This window comes from Amblyomma maculatum, chromosome 4 (assembly GCF_055883805.1).
Source record: "Amblyomma maculatum isolate TAMU_Amacu chromosome 4, ASM5588380v1, whole genome shotgun sequence".
Taxonomy (NCBI): Eukaryota; Metazoa; Arthropoda; class Arachnida; order Ixodida; family Ixodidae; genus Amblyomma; species Amblyomma maculatum.
The window spans coordinates 155,214,302-155,236,443 of record NC_139347.1 but is presented as its reverse complement, the minus strand read 5'-3'; the positions used below and the strand labels follow the sequence as shown (position 1 = coordinate 155,236,443).

At 42.9% G+C, this 22,142-nt stretch overlaps 1 protein-coding gene across 3 annotated transcripts in view; it reads left to right on the top strand.

The window, feature by feature from the left end:
• The window catches only part of LOC146193336 (uncharacterized), a 234,037-nt gene extending 212,223 nt beyond the window's left edge, over positions 1–21,814 (top strand). For 2 of the 3 annotated variants that reach the window (XM_084602677.1, XM_084602679.1), the window contains exons 3-4: positions 17,110–17,247; positions 18,825–21,814. In XM_084602677.1, the coding sequence (XP_084458803.1) occupies positions 17,110–17,247; positions 18,825–19,044 (358 nt within the window). In that variant the 3' untranslated portion in view covers positions 19,045–21,814. The remainder of the gene's footprint in view (positions 1–17,109; positions 17,248–18,824) is intronic. The other variant, XM_084602678.1, reaches the window with a different exon arrangement.
• Positions 21,815–22,142: the final 328 nt, after the last annotated feature.

Below are 22,142 nucleotides of genomic sequence, written 5' to 3'. Positions count from 1 at the left end.
TTCAAAGCTCAAAAAAAAAAAAAAAAAAAAAAAAACGCTACCCTTGGGATCGAACTCACGACCTCCTGTTTGATAGCCAGCTGCGCTAACCACTGCACCACAAAAGTTAGGCGTAACCGGCACTTTCAGAGGTTGGGATATGGTTCTAGCTAATACGCTGTCTTGCAGTGTGAAAGTTGCAAAGGTAGCAGGAGCGTTTACCGCTTAACTGACTGTCCAGCTTGCTGAGAGTAAACTGCAGATAGTTTGAATCATGCCACAGTAGCAGGTAAAACTTTCGGCAGATTTTCTAAAACCTTAGGCGGATTTCACAGGGCCGGCCGCGGGACCACGACTGCTGTTGGTTCTGTTGTAAAGTTTAAACGCAAGTTCTGCGCTTTTTGCGCACACAATTCTTGAAACACATTGAATTATGCAACAAAAAATTATTGCGTGATGCGTAAAATAGCGTTGAAATTGGGTTGCGAAGTAGCGACGCAGCGGCTAGACGTTAAACACAATGATCGAAGTGCGCAGGAGGATCGGCATCTCTGCTGGCTTCAGGAAAATAATCGCTTCTTTTCATCATTTCTTTGTCACGTGCTATGTTCATTTTGCACTATTCTGTGCAGTTCGGAAAAGCGGAAAGATTGCTCACGGTCCCGACGAGCGCCACAAATCTATGCGCCCCGAATTCACTCGCCCCGAAAAGAAAACGCTGCCGTTGATATTCCACACGCATTCGGCGGCCTTGAGTATTTTGGCGGCTCACGCTCGCGTTTCGGTCAGGGATTATGCATTGACTCTACTTTTTTACGTATATTAGTGCTGAAAGGTATTCGCTGTCGACGTGGTGTACTAGTCGGTTTTGCGTTTCGAGAAAGTTTTTGCTCGGCGGCCGATCTCTCGAAGACTCGGCCACCGACAGTCGGCAGACTGGTTTTGTCGGTGTCCCCGGCCTCAAAGCCTGTCACACTGGGAAGACATTTGGTTTTCGGTCGTGTTGGTGTCGTCGTCGGCCTAGTGTGACAGCTTGGTCGGCCGCAGACACGGTCGGCCGACGAGTTCGCCGACTGTCGGTGTCGTTGTCGGGTCTGTGTCGGTGTCGTGTCGCGCTAGTGTGACAGGCCCTTAAGAGATAGAAAGCGTGTAGAGTGGGTCAGAGAAATAACTCAAGTTAACGACATTCTAGTGGAAATTAAGAAGAAGAAATGGACATGGGCAGGACATGTAGTGCGAAGAAAGGATAACCGATGGTCGCTAAGGGTAACAAACTGGATTCCAAGGGAAGGAAAGCGTAGCAGGGGGCGGCAGAAAGTTAGGTGGGCGGATGAGATTAAGAAGTTCGCAGGGGTCAAGTGGATGCAGCTAGCACAGAACCGGGTTAAGTGGAGAGATATGGGAGAGGCCTTCGCCCTGCAGTGGGTATAATCAGGCTGATGATGATGATGATGATGATTTTTAAAATAATTGAAGGAACAACGGTTCTAGAAGCTGCCAGGAATATTGCCAGGAATATCTGCAAGAAGTTTGTCGTGAGACGGCTATTGAATTTGTTAATTGATGCGATACCTGTGACAAAGAATGCTTAGTCAGAGCTCTTCAGCGGCAGCTCAACTTCTACCGCTTAGATCCGGCGTGCCGGGTACACAATCTTGATGTATAGTCTGTTGGCGCTTACAAACAATTTCGCATTATTGAAGAAAGGACACATCAAAGGTGCCCATGATGGAAGAACAGTAAACTCACACAGCACCCTTTAGATAGACGCTCGGATTACCCTTGACAATATGTTGATAAAATAAACCCTTGACCTCTCGTTCTTGTCATGTTTGCCGTTCACAAAGTTGCCTTGACACAATAAAAGTCATCACGCGTTTTACACCGAAATCCTATCCTGTGAGTCAAGAACAGGAGTCTGAATCCGGTCTGAGCACAATTTATTTTGATGAGTGATGAAAGGGGGCTGAAAATGCTCGGCGGTGTAATTGTAGTTTAAGTTTGGTCTCTTTTCTGATCACTTTGTTTGTAATTCGTTTTCTTGTTTAATAAGTCCAACACCTCTACTTGCAGTAACTGCAGACCTTACTAGTTGCTTTAGTTCCAGCTACTCTCATTTACCTTTGTTGCTGTCTGCTAGCTAATAGAATCTGCACCGAGGTTGGTGGCAAAATGAAAGAGCGTATCACAGTCGACGAAAAGCTTGCATCATTTCTTAAGGTGCGCAGATGACACAGTGGAGGCTAGTACTTTGTTTTTTGCTCGTGAAGGGAGCGGTCATATAAGAAGAATTTAAAAACGAGATGGGAACCTTGTGTCCAATAAAGACATCTAAACTCCCAGCTGGAAGGCAAGCTCTGTGTGCCGTTCTGTTAGAAAAAGCTGGAAATTGATACTTTTTTGCGCTACACTTTGGGGTCCATAAATTCTCTCTTTGCTTACTTCAATGAGTATCTGCTTTGAGTGAGTGGCCGCAAATGTTCTTGCGATTTTAAGCGGCAGCTTTAGAAGAAAGGCAAGAAAGGCAATCCTCACCATTTTAACATGTATTCACGAGGAGCAGTTCAGATATACTTAGGGGGCTTGGCAAGAACGCAAACACAAGAATATCGCCTTCAAGGTTACAAACTTATGGTTCAAGTCAGAATTAATAAGGAGCCTAAGCTAATGCATTTTAAAGAGAAATGTTGTTCTCAATAACTTGTACACATGGCAGTGTTTTCTAAACATGATGCTGTGACTTATAAGCAAGGCGAAGAAAGGAAAGTGGTCAGACGTGATTACGAAGTTGGCGGAGCCAGTGTAGCCGCGCAGGCTTAGAACCGGCTCGGTTAAATATCTGTCTGCGAGGCCTCTACCAGCAATAATTAAGACTAATACTGAATATAACTACTAGGATGAAGATTATTATATTGCTAGGCAGCGTTCTGCAGTTGCTGATTTGATTGTCACAATGTGTGCTTCCTTGTAGCGGCTTATACCTTTCATGTCGATTGGATTGAAACTTAAGAAATATGAGAAAATGCCAGCGTCAACAAACGCTCCATTTCAGAGTGTGAGTGTTACACCTGGGCTGCGTTGACCGACGCTTGTGTCTGAAAGTTGATTGAAACGCACCCCGTGAGAACGTACTTTCTTCAAATGATAAAAGCTTTACCGCAGGAAACAAGAAATAGATTGTATTAATTTTATAGGGGAAATCTTTTTTTTTCTTTACATCCACGGTTTCCCCATCACGTACCAGAGGCTGGATTCCTTTCAAGAAAGCGTGCCATGCCTTCATATGAAGGTTCGGCATTGAACGTAAAGCTTAGTCTCTATTTATTTCCTTTTTTTTCAAGTAGACGTTGCTTGGATATATAAGCGACCGGATACCTTGATTATAAATCGTTTCAAAAGGACCACTCGATTTTGTTTGAGTGTAATGTTTATTGAAGCCCCTCTCTTTTTTTCCATTCGGTGTGGTTATGATGCTGTCGAATATGTATTAACGCTGGAAATCTGAAATTGTCCAAATTGCGATTGATATTTCGGTTTAATATAATATTTAGAGCGCTTTCGTTTTTATTTTTGAAAACATATTAGCATAAAAGTATCACAAAAAATGTCGTTTCCATGTTTAACAGAAAGCGCTTAAACAAGGCTAGTCGGATGAAATGCTTCTCTAGAGCAATAGTGTTTATCTAAGTCGCTACTCAATCACTATTAAGAAGTGCATATGAAACGCATAAAACCTACGACCGCATATTTCCATTTGTTTACTACCTTTTATCGATGTTTGCTCAATCTCTGTTCTGCTCAGAATAAATTTTAAGTTCGAGAAAGGGGCTTAATTTGTAAACGTTTTTGAGTTAAGGCAGTATTGCTTTATCTCACCGACTAGCAGTCATTTTGTCGTTTCGAAATCATTTTCAATGCATTCTTTATTTCTGCGCGGACACGTGTTGACTTTTGAACTCACTAATAGTAGAGTTATCATAACTACAGTGCGAAAGATATTAGTGTACTTTGGTTCATTACTTCTTGTAATGTTCTCTTACTCTTGCTGACGTCGGATGATACGACTTTAATTTCTTTGTTTCCTATTGCTTTAAATAAGGTTTTGCCATCACACTATAATCCTTCTTTTTTCTTGTTGTTATTTTGTTGTTACTACTTTTTAATTCTTTTTAGCTCTATCCACTTATGTCTTGACTGCCCAAGGGCAGTTGGAAGTATTTAGGAAATAAGTAACAGCAATCTGAATGTATCGTCTGTCCTGAGTGTTATTTTACTACACCTCTTCAAGCGGTCTTTATCTGCCAGAATAAATAAACACTAAGAAGCTCATCCTCCTAACCCAAATCACGTCAAGTGTTGAGGTAGTAAAGCAGTTCGCTTTCTGCTGAGACATAAAGCCTGCGAACAGGTAGAAAGGCTCTCTTCTCATCGACATTTCTCCTCAGCAGCTGTTCTCTGAGGCATTTCGTGACTCCTCGAGGCCCTAAAGAGACTCCGCTCATCTAACATTGTTATCGTAGGCGTTATAACACGGTACTGTTACAAGGCCAGCTGTATATGCCAAGTGCTAGCATGGGCATATTGCTAGAGCAAGGCACTGTCGCAGTAGCCTCATAAACTTTCTGCAGTGCCGTCACGTGTGTGGAATATTGTGCCACGTATCCACCTCCTGAGCTCAACGAAATTATCCTCTTACAACTAGAGCATGGGTTACTCCAAGTAGTCTCGGCTTGTCACTCAGTCTAATGTAGCCTTTGTTTTCTTTGTGCGTTGTACGCACTAATCCTGTCAGAAAACAAAGTACATTAGTCTTCAGATAAAATGTCACCCTTAGCGTCAAGGGCGTTAGAAGCCTACTGCAACGAAAATGGATTCCAGAATTATGGCGAATGAAGAAACGAGGTGCTGCCCACACGTATTTAGAATATAAGGACAAAAGTATATCATGCAGCACCTCAGGGCGATAGGGCTTCATCCTGCAACTAGTAGGACACCAGCACCCTCTTAACTACGTTATGCTATCGATGTTCTTGTGTAGATTTACTTTGTTGCGCGTAAGTTTCATTATCCTCTTATTTTGTGTAATTGGGTTCCGTAATTGCTCTTTTTCCTGCTGAGCTATGTGGAACTCTCTTTTTCGAATTATATTTTGGTTTGAACCGTCGCACAAATTTGCCAGGAAAATTTGCTTATTTTGCGAAACGCTGGAAAAGGCTGCTGCATGTTTGAGTATGCGGCCCCTCCTGTTCATTCTTAATTTTGTCTAAGGAATAGATTATTTAATTGAAAATAGCTTGCAAACAACAATCGTTAGGGACCAACGAAGGAAGAATGGGGAAGCAGTTCTGTCGCAATTTCTTCTGGCGCCGTCACCAACGCAAATAAAAAAAAAAATGATTGTGCTCCTCCAGAGCTACTTTACAATTTGCTATTCAACTCTGCGAAATGTTACTGCACTTATATAGATTATTGTTGGCAACGATAGTATTAGTGAGCATAATATAAATGATAACCTTAGTAATATTTCACCCACAAAGTTTCTAAATATACTGAACAGTACAGAGCGAACGCGTTTGCCTTCAACGCCATAGTTCTACTTGAATTATACAAGGGTTTATAGATTGGCATTTACGATATAACGTTCATGTTTCGCAACGTTAATTATGGGTGCCTGTAGTCAGCCTATTGCGTAAGACATGTTGCAACAGTTTTACTGGTTGCTCCTAGTGGATGCAGTAAGCCTGCTTATAGGAATCTCCCAAATCTCTGCAGTATTCCCGTCTTGGCAGAAGAAAAAGGAAGACTCCGCTTTCTAGTATTACATCAGAATGTACTACTGGGAATCTATTTCTTTGCTTATTGCGGTTTACGTCCGTTGTTTTTATTATTTGCTTGTTTATTTTCATTCCTCAGATTTAAAGCACGCCTTAGGACGACGTAAAAGGTTCAGGCGCGATGGCCTTTATCAGGCGACCGCCGACGAGGTCGGCGTAAAGGGACCGTCCTTAAATTAGTCAAGGCTGATTTTCCTATCATGGGATTACACAGGTAGCAAGACTTGCTCTTTCCTCCGCGCGCTTTTAGTAGGTCATGCGAAGCAACAGAAAGTCGAAACAAAGGCTCTACTAAGTAAGCGAACTGTATGAGGACTGACACATGTCTCATTGATTTTTGCATTTTTAGACATGCCAAAGCAGGCAGTCCTTAGCCTCCCTGTGCTTCCTTTTCCCTATGCGGCACGTGTTCACCTAATGTCTTGTTCAGCAGCACTCTTAATCCGGTATTAGGAAAACTTTGACCTCTTGGTGCCTAGACGTCTTCTTTCTTTTCTTTTTTTTTATAAAGGGAACATGATCCCTCACTCTATGCGTTTGACCCTTTGAAGGGTTCTTTTTTATTTTTTTTTATCAAAAGCAGATTCTTTTTGTCCTTACTCTTAAAGTTGAGCAGGGTGTATTTTTATAGCGTAGAAGCGCTATCGTACAGGTATAAATTCACTTATCTAATGCAGCTTTCTTATTCTGGTCCAAAATGATGAATGCCCCTCAATAATAATAATAATAATTGGTTCGCAGGAAGGGAAAGGCGCAGTATCTGTCACACTTGCTCTGTGGACACCTGAACCGCGCTGTAAGGGGAGGAATGAGGATGGGAGTAAAAGTGGAAAGAGAGAAGGGGGAGCCGTAGCGGAGGGCTACGGAGTAATTTCGACCACCTGGGGATCTTTAACGTGGGCTGACATCGCGCAGCACACGGATGCTACTTCGTTTCGCCTCCATCGAAACGCAGCCACCGTGATCGGGTTCGAACCCGGGAACTCCGGACAGTAGTCGGGCGTCTTACCGCAGCACCACCTTGGCTTTTTTTTTTTGTACTTTATTACCAATATTCAACAACACAGCATATACCCTGAATACGCGGGGCGCCCCTCAATTTGAAACTCCTAAATTTGGGAGTATTCAGTATTAAATTTTCAAATTTGCAGTCTCCTTAACTAGTTGCTTTAGAAATTGTCTATCAAGCTTCGTTTCTTTTCGAAGAATCATTTGCCTGCCTACAGTGCTAAAGGAATAAAGTTGTCCAGATTTAAAAGACGGTTTATTTCAATAGCGGGCTGAATGACTTTGATGTCAGATTGTATTTTGCCATGATCTCCTATTTTGTTTTCGCTGAACGTGTACACACCCCTTCGCGTATAAATATAGATGTTACAAAAGCTGTTAGACTTATTTGTTAAAATCTAAAGTTTCAAGGAAACCAGTCTGGTCGAGTATCTTCATGGCGGGAAAGGTTCAAGAACCGACTAATCGTTCTAAAAAAATCACGTCGTAGTCCTTGAACATCTACCACCACTTGTTTGTTTCATAGTAATTTTAACAGTGATTTGTACTTTAATTTCAGTAGGTACGTGATAAGACGAACTCGATTTGAAGCTTGAGTGACCACTTCTGGCTAGCTCAGGAGCCGCAGCATCTTATATGCCGTATCCTTAAGTTATCTTTTAGACTCACATGCTTTATTTTCTCCTTGATATTCTCTCTGAGGAGGTATGAACAGAAATTTAGAGCAACTGAGGAATAGGCTTCACTAAAGCCTGGAGTGTTTTTGAACTGTGGTTTCAATTCTAGTTCACGAGAAAAGTCACAATCACAAAGCCAGGTGATTTGCTTTTTCCCCTCACGGAAAGCCTGCGCGCAAACGTAGGAATATTTTTACCTAACCTTCCCTCTAGTGTAAGGTCAGCTGCTCAGAGATAAACTTGTTGACAAATTTTCTGTAACACCATTACTTCTTTCAGCCGTGTGAACTTCGCAGAGGCCGATTTTTGTCGCTTATATATAATAATAAAACTGTAAAGGCGGCGGCACGTCAAACTGAGAGCAAATGGGGGATGCTAGCAAGCTGATATCAACGTACGTGAAGGAAGTCTGTTAGGCTCTCAAATACAGCATCACCAAGTGGAAAATAGTGGTGCCCGAAGAATGTTCCCACGCTCAAGACAGCGCCGATCAACGCCGCGTGTGCTGGCGTGATACCTTCAGTGCGCATTCAGTGTTATTCTGGTTTCTTCACACTCGCCTGTTAGCTATATAAGGTTTCTCGAAACATCGTAAATGAGCGCTTGATCCCTCAAAAACTGCTGGATATATGGGCGAGCATGTTAGCTATCTTGACCCTCTCTATTATTTGGTTCTGCCACGCGTTGCTCCAGAGGCAATTTACCTCTCTTTTATTCGACATTCCGTTCCACACCATCACGAATTTCTCACCCTGGTGAGATTCAGCAACATTAAAAAACTCAGAATTGCAAAGCATTTCACGTGCGGAGCATCTTGCACCTGTGCAATTAACAATTTGTTATCATATTGACGGTCACAGATGCTGGCATTCACAGGGGGCACAGCTGGACAAGATAAATTACCTTATAAAGCTTTTACCCTAAAGCAATGCTGATGAAAAATGCCACCGTCTGGAAGCTACGCATTGCTTTAATGAACTAGCAGATATTTTACGCAATGCTTTGCAGCCTTAGGAACTAAATATAGCAATTGGCTGAATGATGCGTCTTCTCCTGAACTGCGTGTGCTCATATACATGCATGTGTGAATAACTCAGTGTTCACCGCACGTACCTTGACAAGCGGCGCTGACAACCAGATAGCACTAACGATTTCTGCCACTCTTTTCGTGGTCTTTCCACTTTTATGAGCTGCTGTAGGCCAGTCTATCCTGCATGTCCAAACTATATAAAAAAAAAAACCTGGAAATAGTGCAGCTGAAAACATTCGCCGGAAGAACTGCCCAATATTTCGGCTTTGCTTTCGGCGACCAGATCTAACCGGAAGGTCTGAATGGCCACAATGTGCCCTGAAGTCAGATTATGTGGCAAGTGGAGTGTTGCAAGTTTGCTGAAAGGTGGTCGTTTTACGTGCTGAAGTATTATTTGGCGTATCATGCGCTGTTGTTAAGCGTGGCAGGTGTTTGCAGTAACTGGTGACACGGCCTACCGAATTCAGTGAGCGGATTACACCGCAATCTTCATGATACAGGCAACGCTATAATAATATTTCTTTCGACGACATCCATAATTGTATACAGGCCGGAGCTTCTCAGGAGAGCTTAATCACCAGAGAATCTGCTACAAAAAAAATTTATTTCCCTCCTTCGAATAAAGAATACTTTTAACAAAAAAGTTCCATCCTCCGTGCTCATTTACTTTGAGACACAAAACCATTCTTTTGGTGCTGGGGAAAAGCACGGTTTGGACCAGTCACGAAAAGGAAATGAATAACATGCTTCTTGGCCTCATGAGTGTTGGCCAAGAAATTGCAACACGCTTGGATGAAATAAAATATGTAGGCTATGAAAAATCTATGCAAAAACATATCTGCCTAATTTCTTTATGTTGATCTCGCAGAACCGTTAGGGCAACGTTTTGGTTCGAGATTCTTAATCGATCTACTCCTGGAATATCTTGCTTTAGCATTTAATTTTCTCCCAGTACCAGAACTGCTTGTTATCCCTAATCATCATCGCGTTTATAAAGCCGCATTCATGACAGTGAGATTTCTAGGACAAGTAAACATGTTCTTCGTTCGCCAGTTCTGCTTGCTAATTTTGCAGAGGTGTCAAGTTGGTTTCTTTATTGCGGGACAATGCATGTACACTTAAGAATGCATGCTAGTGCTCTCTCGTACACTTCTAATTTTCACAACGTTGTAAAAATAAATTGTTTCCAACCAATATCTAAATGATGTCTCTGAAAATCTCCTGTTTCTATTCATCGGCCAGTACTATATGCTTACTTGTTAGTGACTTATATTGGTAGATACTATTTTAAATTCACATGACTTAAAAAAAATTTCATAAATATATCGCCTAACGAAGAAGTAGAGCTGAAAAATGGAGAGCGTGATGCTCCTAAGAATTTCTGGACTGAGAGTAATGAAGAATATATTTTGTTAGTGAGCGACTGGTAAATAATAAATGCGAAAATAGACCACCATGAGAAGCTTCGAACTTTTGTTGTTCTATTTTCAGCGGCGGCTAGCAAATGATGGCACAAATTCGGCGATTGAATACAATGAATTTTTGCAGTATATCAATATTGTTCAAGAGAGTATCAACCTATACAAAAAATGATGCTTTAAACGCCTTAGCAGCATTTCGTCTCCCTGGGCATATGTTCATATCAAGCCGCATAATTGCTCGCAGAAGAGGTCCTGTCAACATAAAGCAGATGCAATATTTCTGCTCATTTTCTACTCTTCATGTTGAAGGCACCAATGGATTAATATTTTCTTGGCACTTTGAGCCGTGTTAAAAAGCTAGTACGTTTTTGAGCCTCCAAACCAGATACTGACGAATATACAATGAAAGTTTTATTACTTAAAGAATAATGCCAAGAAGACGCTGAATCGTTGATCAGTACAACGTGCATTAGCATTTCTGATCGGCATAATGTGTGCTTCAACATAAAAAAATGATGTCATTTTGATTTATGAGGCACTGCATAGCCAGCTCGACATTTGCAGCTTGAAAAGCCCTGAGACAGTTCCGTTCTTGATGAACTTCCACCATAACCAAAGCTGTCAGGAATCTGGCAAAGAGACTCAAAAATGCTCTCGGATGAAATAAACTGAAAAGAGACACCCGTTATATGAAAGCGCACGCGGAGCTGCAGCGCCACGGTCGAGGCTCGCCCCCTTTTATGACACCAAGCAAAGGTCTCCCGCTATAAGCTATCGGCAGAAAGCCATCGGCCCCCGCACGAAAGCAGGCCGTCGTGCGAAGAGGCGCAGCTGTCACGCTTGCAGGCTAGCTTCTATAAGCAGACAGGTGCTCGTAAACGATTCCCGCCGCCGGCCCACGCCCCGCGTCCCAGTTGAATGCGTTGCCATTAAGGCAGCCATCCTTCACTGACCTTGCCTCTGGGAGCACGTATAGCCATCCTGAATGACCTCTTGCTTCCTTGCGCTTGTAGCGGTAACACACATGACACCTTTTCTGGAGTGACGCCACTAGGAGCATTTCGGGTGGCGGGATTAGGTCATGAGAGGACTTATACATTTTTGAGAGCAGCTACCGCGGCTGGTACAATAATGTTACGTGCTGTGACACTCCACCACACGAGGGTGGGGCACGTCATCACGCCCGTTCCCCTAATCGGGTATGGTGGTTGCTGCATAACGCAACGGCAATGAGTCATCTAGATTATTAGTGCATGTAGACAGCACTGAGTGACGGTGTTTGTCGTCCGAACCGAACTTGAGCTTCTGGGTAAAACGAAAGTCAGGAAAATGATTTGATCAACTTTGTTTGGAATTTCTGTTTTTGTGTTCTCAACCCTGCAGAAATCCTCGCTAAGTTATGCAACCGATGAAACTACTGAACATCTCCGTGTACTTCTCAAATTTCTAGGCGTTCACCGATAATCATTTTCTGTCTGCCCCTCTTGCTACGTGTTTCGCCCGCGACGTCCTCTGCGATCAAGATTATTTTATTTTTATCCTAGATTTGGCCTCATCACTTAGAGTCCTTCTTTAACGTTAAGCAGGGAAGACTATGGTGAATGCTATGCGTAGCAGAACATACACACAGAAGAGCTCATCTTTGTTTTAGAAAGCGAAAGACTCACTGGAAATATTTGCTTCTTCACACAATCGGCACTTCCTAGGTGGAGACAATATATCACGGACGCAACGTTTCCTAGGCGAAAGAAACTACAGAAGGGCGGTTTTTGAAAGGAAATCTGGTATGAGAACAGAGCTTTTTGTAGTAACATCAGAATTTTTTGTAACCATAGCAGAAAAGTACTAAGCAACAATAAAAAAAAGAAAACTGCAACAGAAAAGAAAAACTGAACACTACAAAAGAATTCGACGTTTACGACCGAACTACAGAATATTTTACTATATTTTTCACCCGAGTTTGTAGTTTTATTTTTTTCTACAAGGTCTGATCACATATAACACTATCTTTCTCATGGAATCTTTCACATGGAATCTTTCTCCTTATCCTCTGAAATGGCCAGCGACGCCGCATCACGGCTTACATCCCGCAGGATATATTTCTTTAACAGTGTTGTAGAAGGGACTAATCGTTAGTGACAATTTATTCAAATCTTGGACCTCTTTCCTCTCTTCCCTTCACATTATGCATGCTAAAAATTGTTACTACTCAGCAGGCCTTATTTAATGAGGCCAGCTTAAAGGCTACCGCGAAATCTGTAAGAGGCAAAGAGCGGCGTACTGCTCTAGAATGGTATGGCCATAGCCACTGTGTGATGTGTGAGACCTGTCAAAAGTCATTTGTAACCTTTATCCACAGGGTGCTTTGAAAAGTAACAAGGCAGTAGAGTTTCCTGCTTAGGCGTATAATGGAGCTTAAAAGAGCCAGAGAGATCGAACACAATGTGTGAGATTGTAAAGTAACATAATGTTAGTAATGTAGAAACAAAAATTAAATCAAAAGAATGATGATATAGTTAGCTGATCTGCCACAATAAGTAATTAAAATATAGGGGAAACGAAACAAGCATGATAGCATCTGCTACCCCCCCCCCCCCCCCCCCCCCCCCCCCCGTTTAGAAAGGGACGCTCCTATATTTCATCCATCCATGAAACCGTTGTAAGGACGAGTGCCCACTTGCTACATAAATAATTCAGAGGTTGAAGGTTTCCTTTAAGACTTTACTACACGGCTGAAGAGAAAACCTTTTGTGTCAGGGCTCTTTTTGGTTGGTTTGGTTTGTTTGTGGGGTTTAACGTCCCAAAGCGACTCAGGCTATGAGAGACGCCGTAGTGGAGGACTCAGAAAATTTCGACCACCTGGAGTTCTTTAACGTGCGCAGACATCGGATGCGCGATACGACGTAGAGTGCGAAGTTCAAACGCCTCTGGCAATGGTTCGCACACTTCCGAGTGCGAGTGTGGTTTCTGTACTGCGTGTAAAAGCGTGATATTTGACTTGGTCACGAAAAGGCATACTTGTAATTTATCGAGTTATTACTCGAGGCTCAACGCCTCTAGCAGAGCTCCTTTAAATGTGTGACGAATTTTACTGAATAAATATTTAATATGTGCTTCCGTGATTGTTTATTACATTTCCCCCTGAGCATTTTAAAACTCAAGAAATGCAGATAATCTGACCAGCACAGTTTGTGCTGAACGCTGTGTATAGGTTTAGGGTGCAAATAAAACGAGCCCAGATATCTCGGCGTAGCTGTTAGAAACAGCAGTCTGAGCTGAAATAGTCGTCTGAAAAAACTGTACGGCCAGGATAAAATAGTTCGGTCTTAGTCTTGCCAGCAAAAATATGCATAGAGCAATCAAAGACTCGTGTGTGCAGCCCTCGGTATAATTCGCGCCGAATGAAAGGGAGAGCGCACTAACATTAGGTAGCTTTAATCTCGAAAACCTCAACTACTCATCTTTCTGAGCAGAAGCTAACAACAGAAAAGCTGCTGCTGAAGCCGTACCTAGCATAACAAATACGCGAACATTTGGTCCTTCCATAATGTTGCTACTTTGACGTTCTAGGTCGCTTTTCCTTGCAGGCATAATGGTCGTGGAGAATCCATTTAGGCCGGTCGATAACAGGCCATAGAAATAGAGACGACCTCCGCTCCTTTACTCTCCGTTAGGTATCGCGATAACCAAACATTGCAGTTGTACGTGTGCTATGTCCGCAAAACAAATCTATACATTGCGGACGTTTCTGATACCCAGAAAAGACTTCCTCGTCTTCGATGCTGTGATATTAGGCCTACTTTCTTAGAATACGCTAGCAAAAATACCATTTAATAAAGCAGACCACCTTATCCAATCTTGTCGGTTGAGGACGCTTTATTGATTGGTTCCCTACGTTAAGAAACTCCAACGGAACGGGGTTGACCAGACAGGCATATCGAGAGTCATAACAAATTTTACTGTTTAGTACTAAACGGCAGTAAAATGGGGGCAAACACAAGTGTCCTTTATTTCCCCCAGCAAAGCTGGTTCTCAGGGTGAATACCGCAAATTCAGCGATTGGTCCTACGCTGCTGATTGCGGGGCCCCATTCTTGAAGCACGCATCGTGAAGTCTGTCTCAAAAAACTTTGTTATCCGGAGCAGCTCAAATAATGTTCATCCGTAATCACTGCATGCAGTTTTACACTGACACACTGAAGAAATCGCGCTGAGTGGCACAAAAAGACATGAACATGTACAGAAGCAGCGCGTCTCTTAGTTGCTCAAGTTGTACACATTTTGTCTGTGTTCCCGTCTTTTTGTTTCATTTAGCGCGATTTCTTCAGCATGAAACTTCAACTGGCCCCCGTCCTTGCTTTATTCGCTTTATTACCTTCGCTGGTTTCACTTTTGAGAAGACTGCCTCACAAGAGTATGTCTATCCATGCATAAAATATGCAGAAAGAGTGCAAAGCGAGCTGCCTTTAATGGGCCAAATCTGGATGGTGAGTTACAAATTTCAGAAAGTCGCCAGCCACAAATATAGGCTCAAGTTGGCTAGTGGTGCTCTCTTGTCGCAGTGTGGCTTCCCACGTCATGCGAACAGGTGGTCTTTAGATCCTAAAAAAAAGTGTCTGTTACGGTTAGTTGACTACGGCTGAACTTTAGTCTCACGATTGCTCCCGGTAGAAAAATTGTTGAGAACAATGCAGCGCAATTTTTTTTATTTCTTTTTTCGCTCTCTCCAGGGGTAGCAGATATACACGTCCATTCGCTCGCTTCCGAGGGCACTCCGGAAGTCCCCAAGGAAGCTCGTTGACGAACTCTTCCACGACATTCGGTGTCGGCACTCCGCAGTGCACGCTTGCAATGCTAGCTTTATTTCCCCAGAGACTCGTTGCCTTTTCTCCTTGTTCGCTGCAAAAGTGGTTCTTAGACCTATGTTCAATGCAGAAAGACCTCGCGAAACATCGCTTGCCTTCGTGACTGAAGTTTTTATTGGGAAAGGGCTGACACAATGCTTCCTTTCCTGGGCCGCCATCGCGTATACTCAGCGAGGACAGAGAACCTTTTCCTTCCCTCCTATAACTGCTTGCCCTCCGTCAAAAAAAAAAAAATCGATTTTCCATCTATTCTGATCTAACTCCTTTGCACACGCGAACTGTCGTTCCGCTTGTTTGTTTGGAATAATCGTCTGCTCAAAGTCAATATTCGTCTTCCGCACGTCTTTCTGTCAGTGATACTGCATTTGCGTGCAGAATAAAATGAATATTTATCGCAGATAGAGCTGCTGTAAAAGCACACCTGAGTACATTGCAATAAATTCTCAATTAAGTGAAGTTACTCTCAATTTGTCCTATGTAGTACATTGTGTGCAAAAGTAGAAAGAACTGAACAATCGACAGATCCGCATGCGTGCGCTTCCTGACGAAGAAGCCGCTATTTTTGGAATACGCATACGCCCCCTCTCCCCCACTTTTTATTCTCGATATGTTTTCCTGATTGACCAGCCCTTCCGTGAGGCACTGGCTTCTGTAAAAAAAAAATAAGCGGCAATCGTAGTGGTTCGTTTTGTCTCTTCGCAATCACAGAAAAGCTCTATGCAAATGATGCCAGTTTTGCTACGGTGAAAAAGCGATCGTACTCCTATTTAAAAACCACAACACAGACTTCCTCTGTCATGAAAACACCTGCATGTTTTGTTAGGCCCAAACACGCCACTTTGTCGCTAGGGTGAATTATTTGTGTCTACACGTTTTCTGGATGCCGTGTTGAGCATTTTATCTCCACTTTTTAACGATCTGGTAAAGAGGCGCTCATAACACTGCCTGCTGAATAATGAGCCCTCGCTTCTACAAATTTTTGCGCCTTTATAAATGAGCGCGCCATTTGCTTGACGTTGAGTGCATTCCCTCCAGACGGGGAATGCGCTGCACATATTGCTAGTGATCATGTGGGTACACAGAATCGTTACCATTATGTACAAACAAGTAAGTCGTGGTGAACTTTCTATTTGCGTTCAACTAAACGTGTATGATTGCTTCAATGAGTCTTATCGAGAAACGCTATTTGAACATGTCGTCAAGTTAAAAAAAAAAGAAAAACAGCACAATGGCATGGTCCCTCACAGGAAAGTGGATTCAAGAGGGAAGCGAGTCAGTTGATTGTTGTTGTTGTTGGCCTCTTGAAACGTGGCGCGTACAAACCATAGGGGATTAGTCAAAGTGTAGTGTCGTACGCAATCTCTATTACAGACAAAATAATACCGCAAAGCAAGACTTTAAAGAATTGGAACAATGCAGCCATAAAATTATGGCTAGAATTTGAAAGCAATCGTAACAATTTTCGTGAAAAAATTCTGGAAGATTTTCTGCGAAGGCTTAACAAGTTAGCCTAACAGATCCTATAATGTAATCATGGATAACTCCACAAGGTTGTGCTAACCTATTGAGAGGGCCTTCCAGGTTAGTCTTTCTCTGAACTGTGAAGCGCCTGCAAGAGAGGAAAAAAGGCTCTATGTATTCCACCTCACCGTGCGATGCACACAGGTTTCTCGGTGTCCACCCACATTGCATAGATATAAGTTCAAGCTCGCAAGTCTGCACCTCAACATTGTCATTGGTACCTCACACTGTCCGGTTCTACATGAAAGGACATTCCAATTATACGATAAGTATGACTCTATACCCATATGTTTTCCACCAAAGCGCCTTAAAATGATGCTGACGAAGAACTTCGTCTTAATGGCGCATACACACCGGGGAGTATTGTCCAGAGTGCATTGCAGATACAAGACTTGTGGGCAAGGAGTCAAGTATTTTAATAATGACGAGTCTAAAACTAGAATTTATTCAAAAAAAATAAGAGCAATGAATTCTGGTTTAAGTTGACTAATCTACATGATTTCCATTTTTCATCAATGGGCCGTACTTTTATTCGCTCGCTTTAAAGCAACACTGATTTGTAAAATGTTTGGTGAGTGCTTTATGTAGGACGTAGTATTTACGGTGCACTATTTTGGTAAATGCGAAGGCTTGTGGTCGTGTCGTTGTACACTTCTGCTTCTTCCTCATTTTAAATGTTCAGTCTTGCGTAAATAGCTTGGTGTTTTACGTAGCCGTAACTCCAGTCCGGGCTGGGTGTCATTGATAGGTATGGATATTTGTGTGGTCTTCGCAGCAGTCGTGACCGGCGCAGTGGCATCTCGGACCAGCGACTGGCCGAACTCGAGACCCTGGCTGGGCTTAAGTCCCTGCGGCACCGGCTCAAGGGCATCACGTTCCCAGTCGCCTACGGGCTCGTCGATCCCAACAAAATGTATGTAAAAGTGTTTAGCCTAAATTATGCTACTGCTTTCGTTGTTTGTTTTCAATTTGCACGTGTTTCGTTGATACTTTCGTAGAAAAGCCTACTAATGAGTATATAGGAGCAGTGAGTGTCGATATGGATTTGTTTTCGCTCCGTCATTGTGCGTTAGTCATATTTCGCTGACATGATCCTCAATTGCTTCGGTGTTGCGCCTTCATGTCGCTTTTGTGCTGCAAGCGAGAGAGAGAGAAAAAAAGTGAGAGATTCCTCTAACGACGTCTTATTTCTGTTATGGTGGCAACCTGTGTATATTCAGTGAGTGGTGTCAATATATTTCTTGTATAGGCGCAATTGTTTTTAAAGAGTGGGCGGCTGCAAACAACAACAAACGGTTAAATTTACGAAATCGGTTGATTCCATATTTCTTACTCCGTGTATCGGTATCTCCTCACGCTTCTGGTAAGGACTTAGACAAACGCGTATTTGAATTTTTGGCGCGTTTATTGCCCACTCTATTCTAAAAATGTTAAATTTGACTTGTCTTAGTGATGATGATTATGTAGTAGTGCATAGCATCCAAGCATAGCATTTGCACAAAATAAAAATAATATTGTCTCTCCTAGACCTCAAAGAACGATGGCTGCGATTGCTCGTTAGCGCACAGACTGACTCGGTATCTTGAAATTTGGAAAGCGTCCAACACTGTGCATATAGAATACAATATTAAAATCAAGTCCGAGAGAAAAGCAAGATATTTTCACGAAATGTGCGTTGAATGAAGTAGAACAATTGCGATCATCAACTTAAAATTTTAGAGAACGGGTCACAAGTGTCTCCGGCAAGAATAAAGCTTATCCGATACGAGTGTGTCGTATTCTGTCACGATGTTAGCATACTAGTTACATAAAAAGCAGCTCGGATTGGCCAACTTATTGCCAAATTTACGCTTGGTTGCCTACGAGATTCTGTGAAAAGGAAGAAAATAGTAGAGCTTAAGCATCTCGGCCTACTACAGTAATGAGCGGAAGCTGATTTGCGTTAGTGGCCATCAGGTCTAGAATGGGTGTGCTGCTTTGGTATTGCAGATACATCTGTCTTGTTGGCCGTCTAACAACAGCGTATTAGTCTTTCTGTCCACGTGCATGCTTAGATATCTTTTACGCTGTTTGGTTTTGTCAGGTTTTTGCCGCAGCAAATGCTCTCCACATTCAACCGCCTTCGTTGGTGAGACGCTGCACATTCACTGTCCTACAGAACGATCACAATAAGGAAGCAGGCCGCGAGCGCTTTGCGTCACTGGCTGTGACTCGCAGCATTGACTGTCTCACATATCGTAAAGAAGGAGCTTACATGCCTTTGTACTAACCCTTCCCCAACAGTTTTTTTAATGATCTTCAGCTCATTCGAATACCACGCTAGGCATTCCATTTCGCAATGATATCGCATTTCTGCTTGTAAGGAGACTTATGGGCAGCATTGTAATTTTTTTGTGTGTTTTGTGATCTTATTGTTTTGCCTTGTGGCACGAGACAGATGCGCAGTGGATGTTCACACACACCTCTCGTTTTGCTGCTTCGTGCACGCAGTGGTAAGCGGAAGCGCTCCTTCGAATCCCTCGAGGAGTCCCAGCAGCAGCCGCAAAACCAGCGCGGTCGCCAGGCCGGTGTCGTGGGCGCCGATTCATCCTCATCCCTCTATCAAGGGGTCGTCGACGACGGGGCACTCGAAGACTTCCTCACCGGCCTGCCGACGCCCGACGTGACGGCACAACGGGTGCGCTCGCCAGACCAGCTGCTGAGGATATAGAGCGCGCAGTCCCCTCGCCCCTCCTCACGCCCACATCGAAGCCTCCGCTCACAGCTCGCTCCCCGACCCGACGCTGTAACTGGTTCCTATACTATCGAGTACTGAGATCAAGTAAACGACATGCTCGTGTCTTCGAGCCGCTTTGGCCGTTTAGTCGCGACGAACCAAAGTAAAAAAAAAAAAAAAAAAAACAAAACAAAAAGGGAACATTACTATGGAAGAGTTAGAAGGAGGAGACGTAAGAAGATCAAGACATATATTCCCTCTTCACCGAAAGGAGACGAATAAAAAAAATGCATGAAGAGATCCTCACAGTGAAACGTTGGGTGCTCCAAAGCTAAACAAAGAGAAGTAAACACAGTGTTCTGTTTAAGTGGCTCGACCTGAGCAGGAAGTCCGCTGTGAAAAATTAAGAGGGAAGACAGAAAAAAAATCCTTTCGCGACCCTTATAGCGATAAGAGCTTTATGTGCTCAATCTGTCCCCACTGTGCAAACAGTTGGACACCCCCACCTCTGTTCGTGCTCTCCTTAGACGCTGCATCCTTGCCCTGCCTGTGTTTGTTGGCCCCGCCCTGAACCAAGCTGGTGTTATTTGGAGCCGTTTTGGTTGTCCTTGTTTGGTATGTCTCTGTGTCTGTAGTTTTTTGTCAGTACCACAGCTGTCGTCGACGATGTGCCTACGCGAATCATTTGGGGCGTCCTCAGCTTTTGCTCTGGTGGTGTTTAAATTTATTGTGGTCCTGATTCAGTTTAAGCTACGACAGCAAAAGCTGATGGGAGACGGATAAACTAATTGTGAGCCTGCCACCACGTTTTTGAGGTTTTCCGCGTGAACTAACTTTTTCGCACTCAGTAGAATAAGCGCCGTATTCGCGTTCAATACAAAAGAAACCCCGGAAGTTCTGACGATAAAGACAAAGCAAATATTTTAACATAAAAAAAATATCCTTAGTTATTATAGGAAACTCAGAACTTGCGTTTGCTGTACTTTGTTCTCCTTTTTTGTCTCTTCATGTGATTAGGCCATGTAGCTTGTAAAAACAATTGCAGAAACCTACTCAGAGTACTTTCATGAGCAGTGCAAGTTTCAGCACTTGGACAACAATCCGCTAAGGAATGTAAAATGCGGTTCCAGGCTTAATCGAAAGGCGAGGCAGCAGACGCGATGATTAAAGTTGCATGGTGCCCCTCGCGACAGCGGAGGTGCAGGAATCCGTGTTTACTCACATCACCGTTTAGATGCTAATGTTTTCGTGAAGCCTCACCAATAAGATATTTAAGCAGATTACACTGCAAAGCTCTAAGACGTGAACGGTGGTGCTATTCAGGAGAACTGTTTACGTGGATCAGTCGCTGCTCTGCTTCGGCGACAACTCGAGATCTCCAACGCGCAGTGAAGTAAAATTCAATGTCTCGTACGTCGCTGGTCTATTTTCTCTAATATTCTCAGCAAATATCTTTATAAACACATTTTTTTCCGATTTATGTTTTCCTTTATTTTCCTGGAAGCGCGTGTTGAAAATTACTTGGGTAATAGAGCACGGCGTACATGTGTACATAACGGCCTATGATATGGCCTCTCAAAAGAATATAGAAAACCGACTGCGGTAATAAAGTGCGTTTACACCACTTTTTTTTTCTCGTCTTAGTAGACGTCTAGCCGATTGCTTTCGTTATTCAGACTGCGATGCAACCGAGCATTATAATCTCACTTGGGCTGCCTATTACAAGGCGCCATACGGTATATTCGGGTGCCTGCCATAAGCAGAGTGGACACCTTTTTCGAAAAGAATCTACTTGCAATATTCGCCTGAAATTGGAATCCAGAACGATTGGACTTGACTTCCTACAGTTTTCAATATACAGGCACATCGTCGGCGTAGGCGAGGATGCGGACTGCAATACGTCGTTAATTTTCGCTTTGTGCCTGCATTTATAAGCGTCTACAGTGGTGCAAATGAAGGCGAGTGCGCGCGTTGAAGTATAAAAATGCAAATAAAAGGGGCATGCTTTTAAAGCTTCAAAACTGCAGTGCAATGTTTGTCAAACTGTCGTGAGCTTTTATTATACACATCGTACGCTGCATTCATTGTCGACGTTTGTAGTAAAAATAGGTGTGCGTTAATGGGTGCGATGAGTGACTTGTATATCTCGTTTTCTGTAATCAACATGCCGCAAAATTTGTGTCTTAACAGTTCACACATTTTGTGGCTCGCATTTTTGCTAATCTTCTTGCGTCGTGCTTGACTTTGTACTGGCTTCCGATAAAATAATTTACACTTGTTTCGAACAGTTGGGTTATGACTTGTGGAGCTGTTCAGTTACAGAATCAACAAAAGAGTCTCTTAGCAGCTGAACGTTTGAATCAGTAACAATGTCAGCGCGCGACGTCGGAGATGACGATATTACATTTGGAGTGACTGGGAAGTTCTTCCTTTTTATTGCACAGTACAATCTATTTCATGTCCTTCCTTCATTTTCATATTTCACACAACTCTGTAACGTAATGTATTTTTCAGTTCTACCTCAATTATTTATTTATTTATTTACAACGTTAAGGCAAAGCCACCTGCTTGAAGTCCCTGCTGTGTGTCCTATGCTGCGCACATTTTGTAAATATAGGTCTGTTTAGGCAGTTTTACTAATTGTTTGTGTCGATTAGATTGTGTGTTGCCTCAATAAAAACCTTCTCTTCGTCTGTTGAAATTGTAACCTTTGTCTGATTTCACTATCACTGTCCTACTTGAAGGCAAGAACAAATAAAGACCATTTTACCCGAAGATGCGTTCGTGTACAACGTTAGAACTGATGCTTGGGCGAGTTGGTATGCCATTTTCTGAAGAACAGCGCGACTTGGACAAGGACAGAAGGAAGTCAACACGGTCAGGCGCTGACTTGCAACTGATGTTTATTGCTCGGAACGTGGTAATATATATATCAGGCTCCAAACAACAAAAGAAAACACAAAAGCGATACACATTTGATTATACACTTGAAAACACGTGAGATGCCACCACGTTACTTCCCTGTAGCTAGATATCTAAGTTCCTTTGATGACAACGCCAGGGACAGGCTGGTGACACAAGCGTCATTTGAC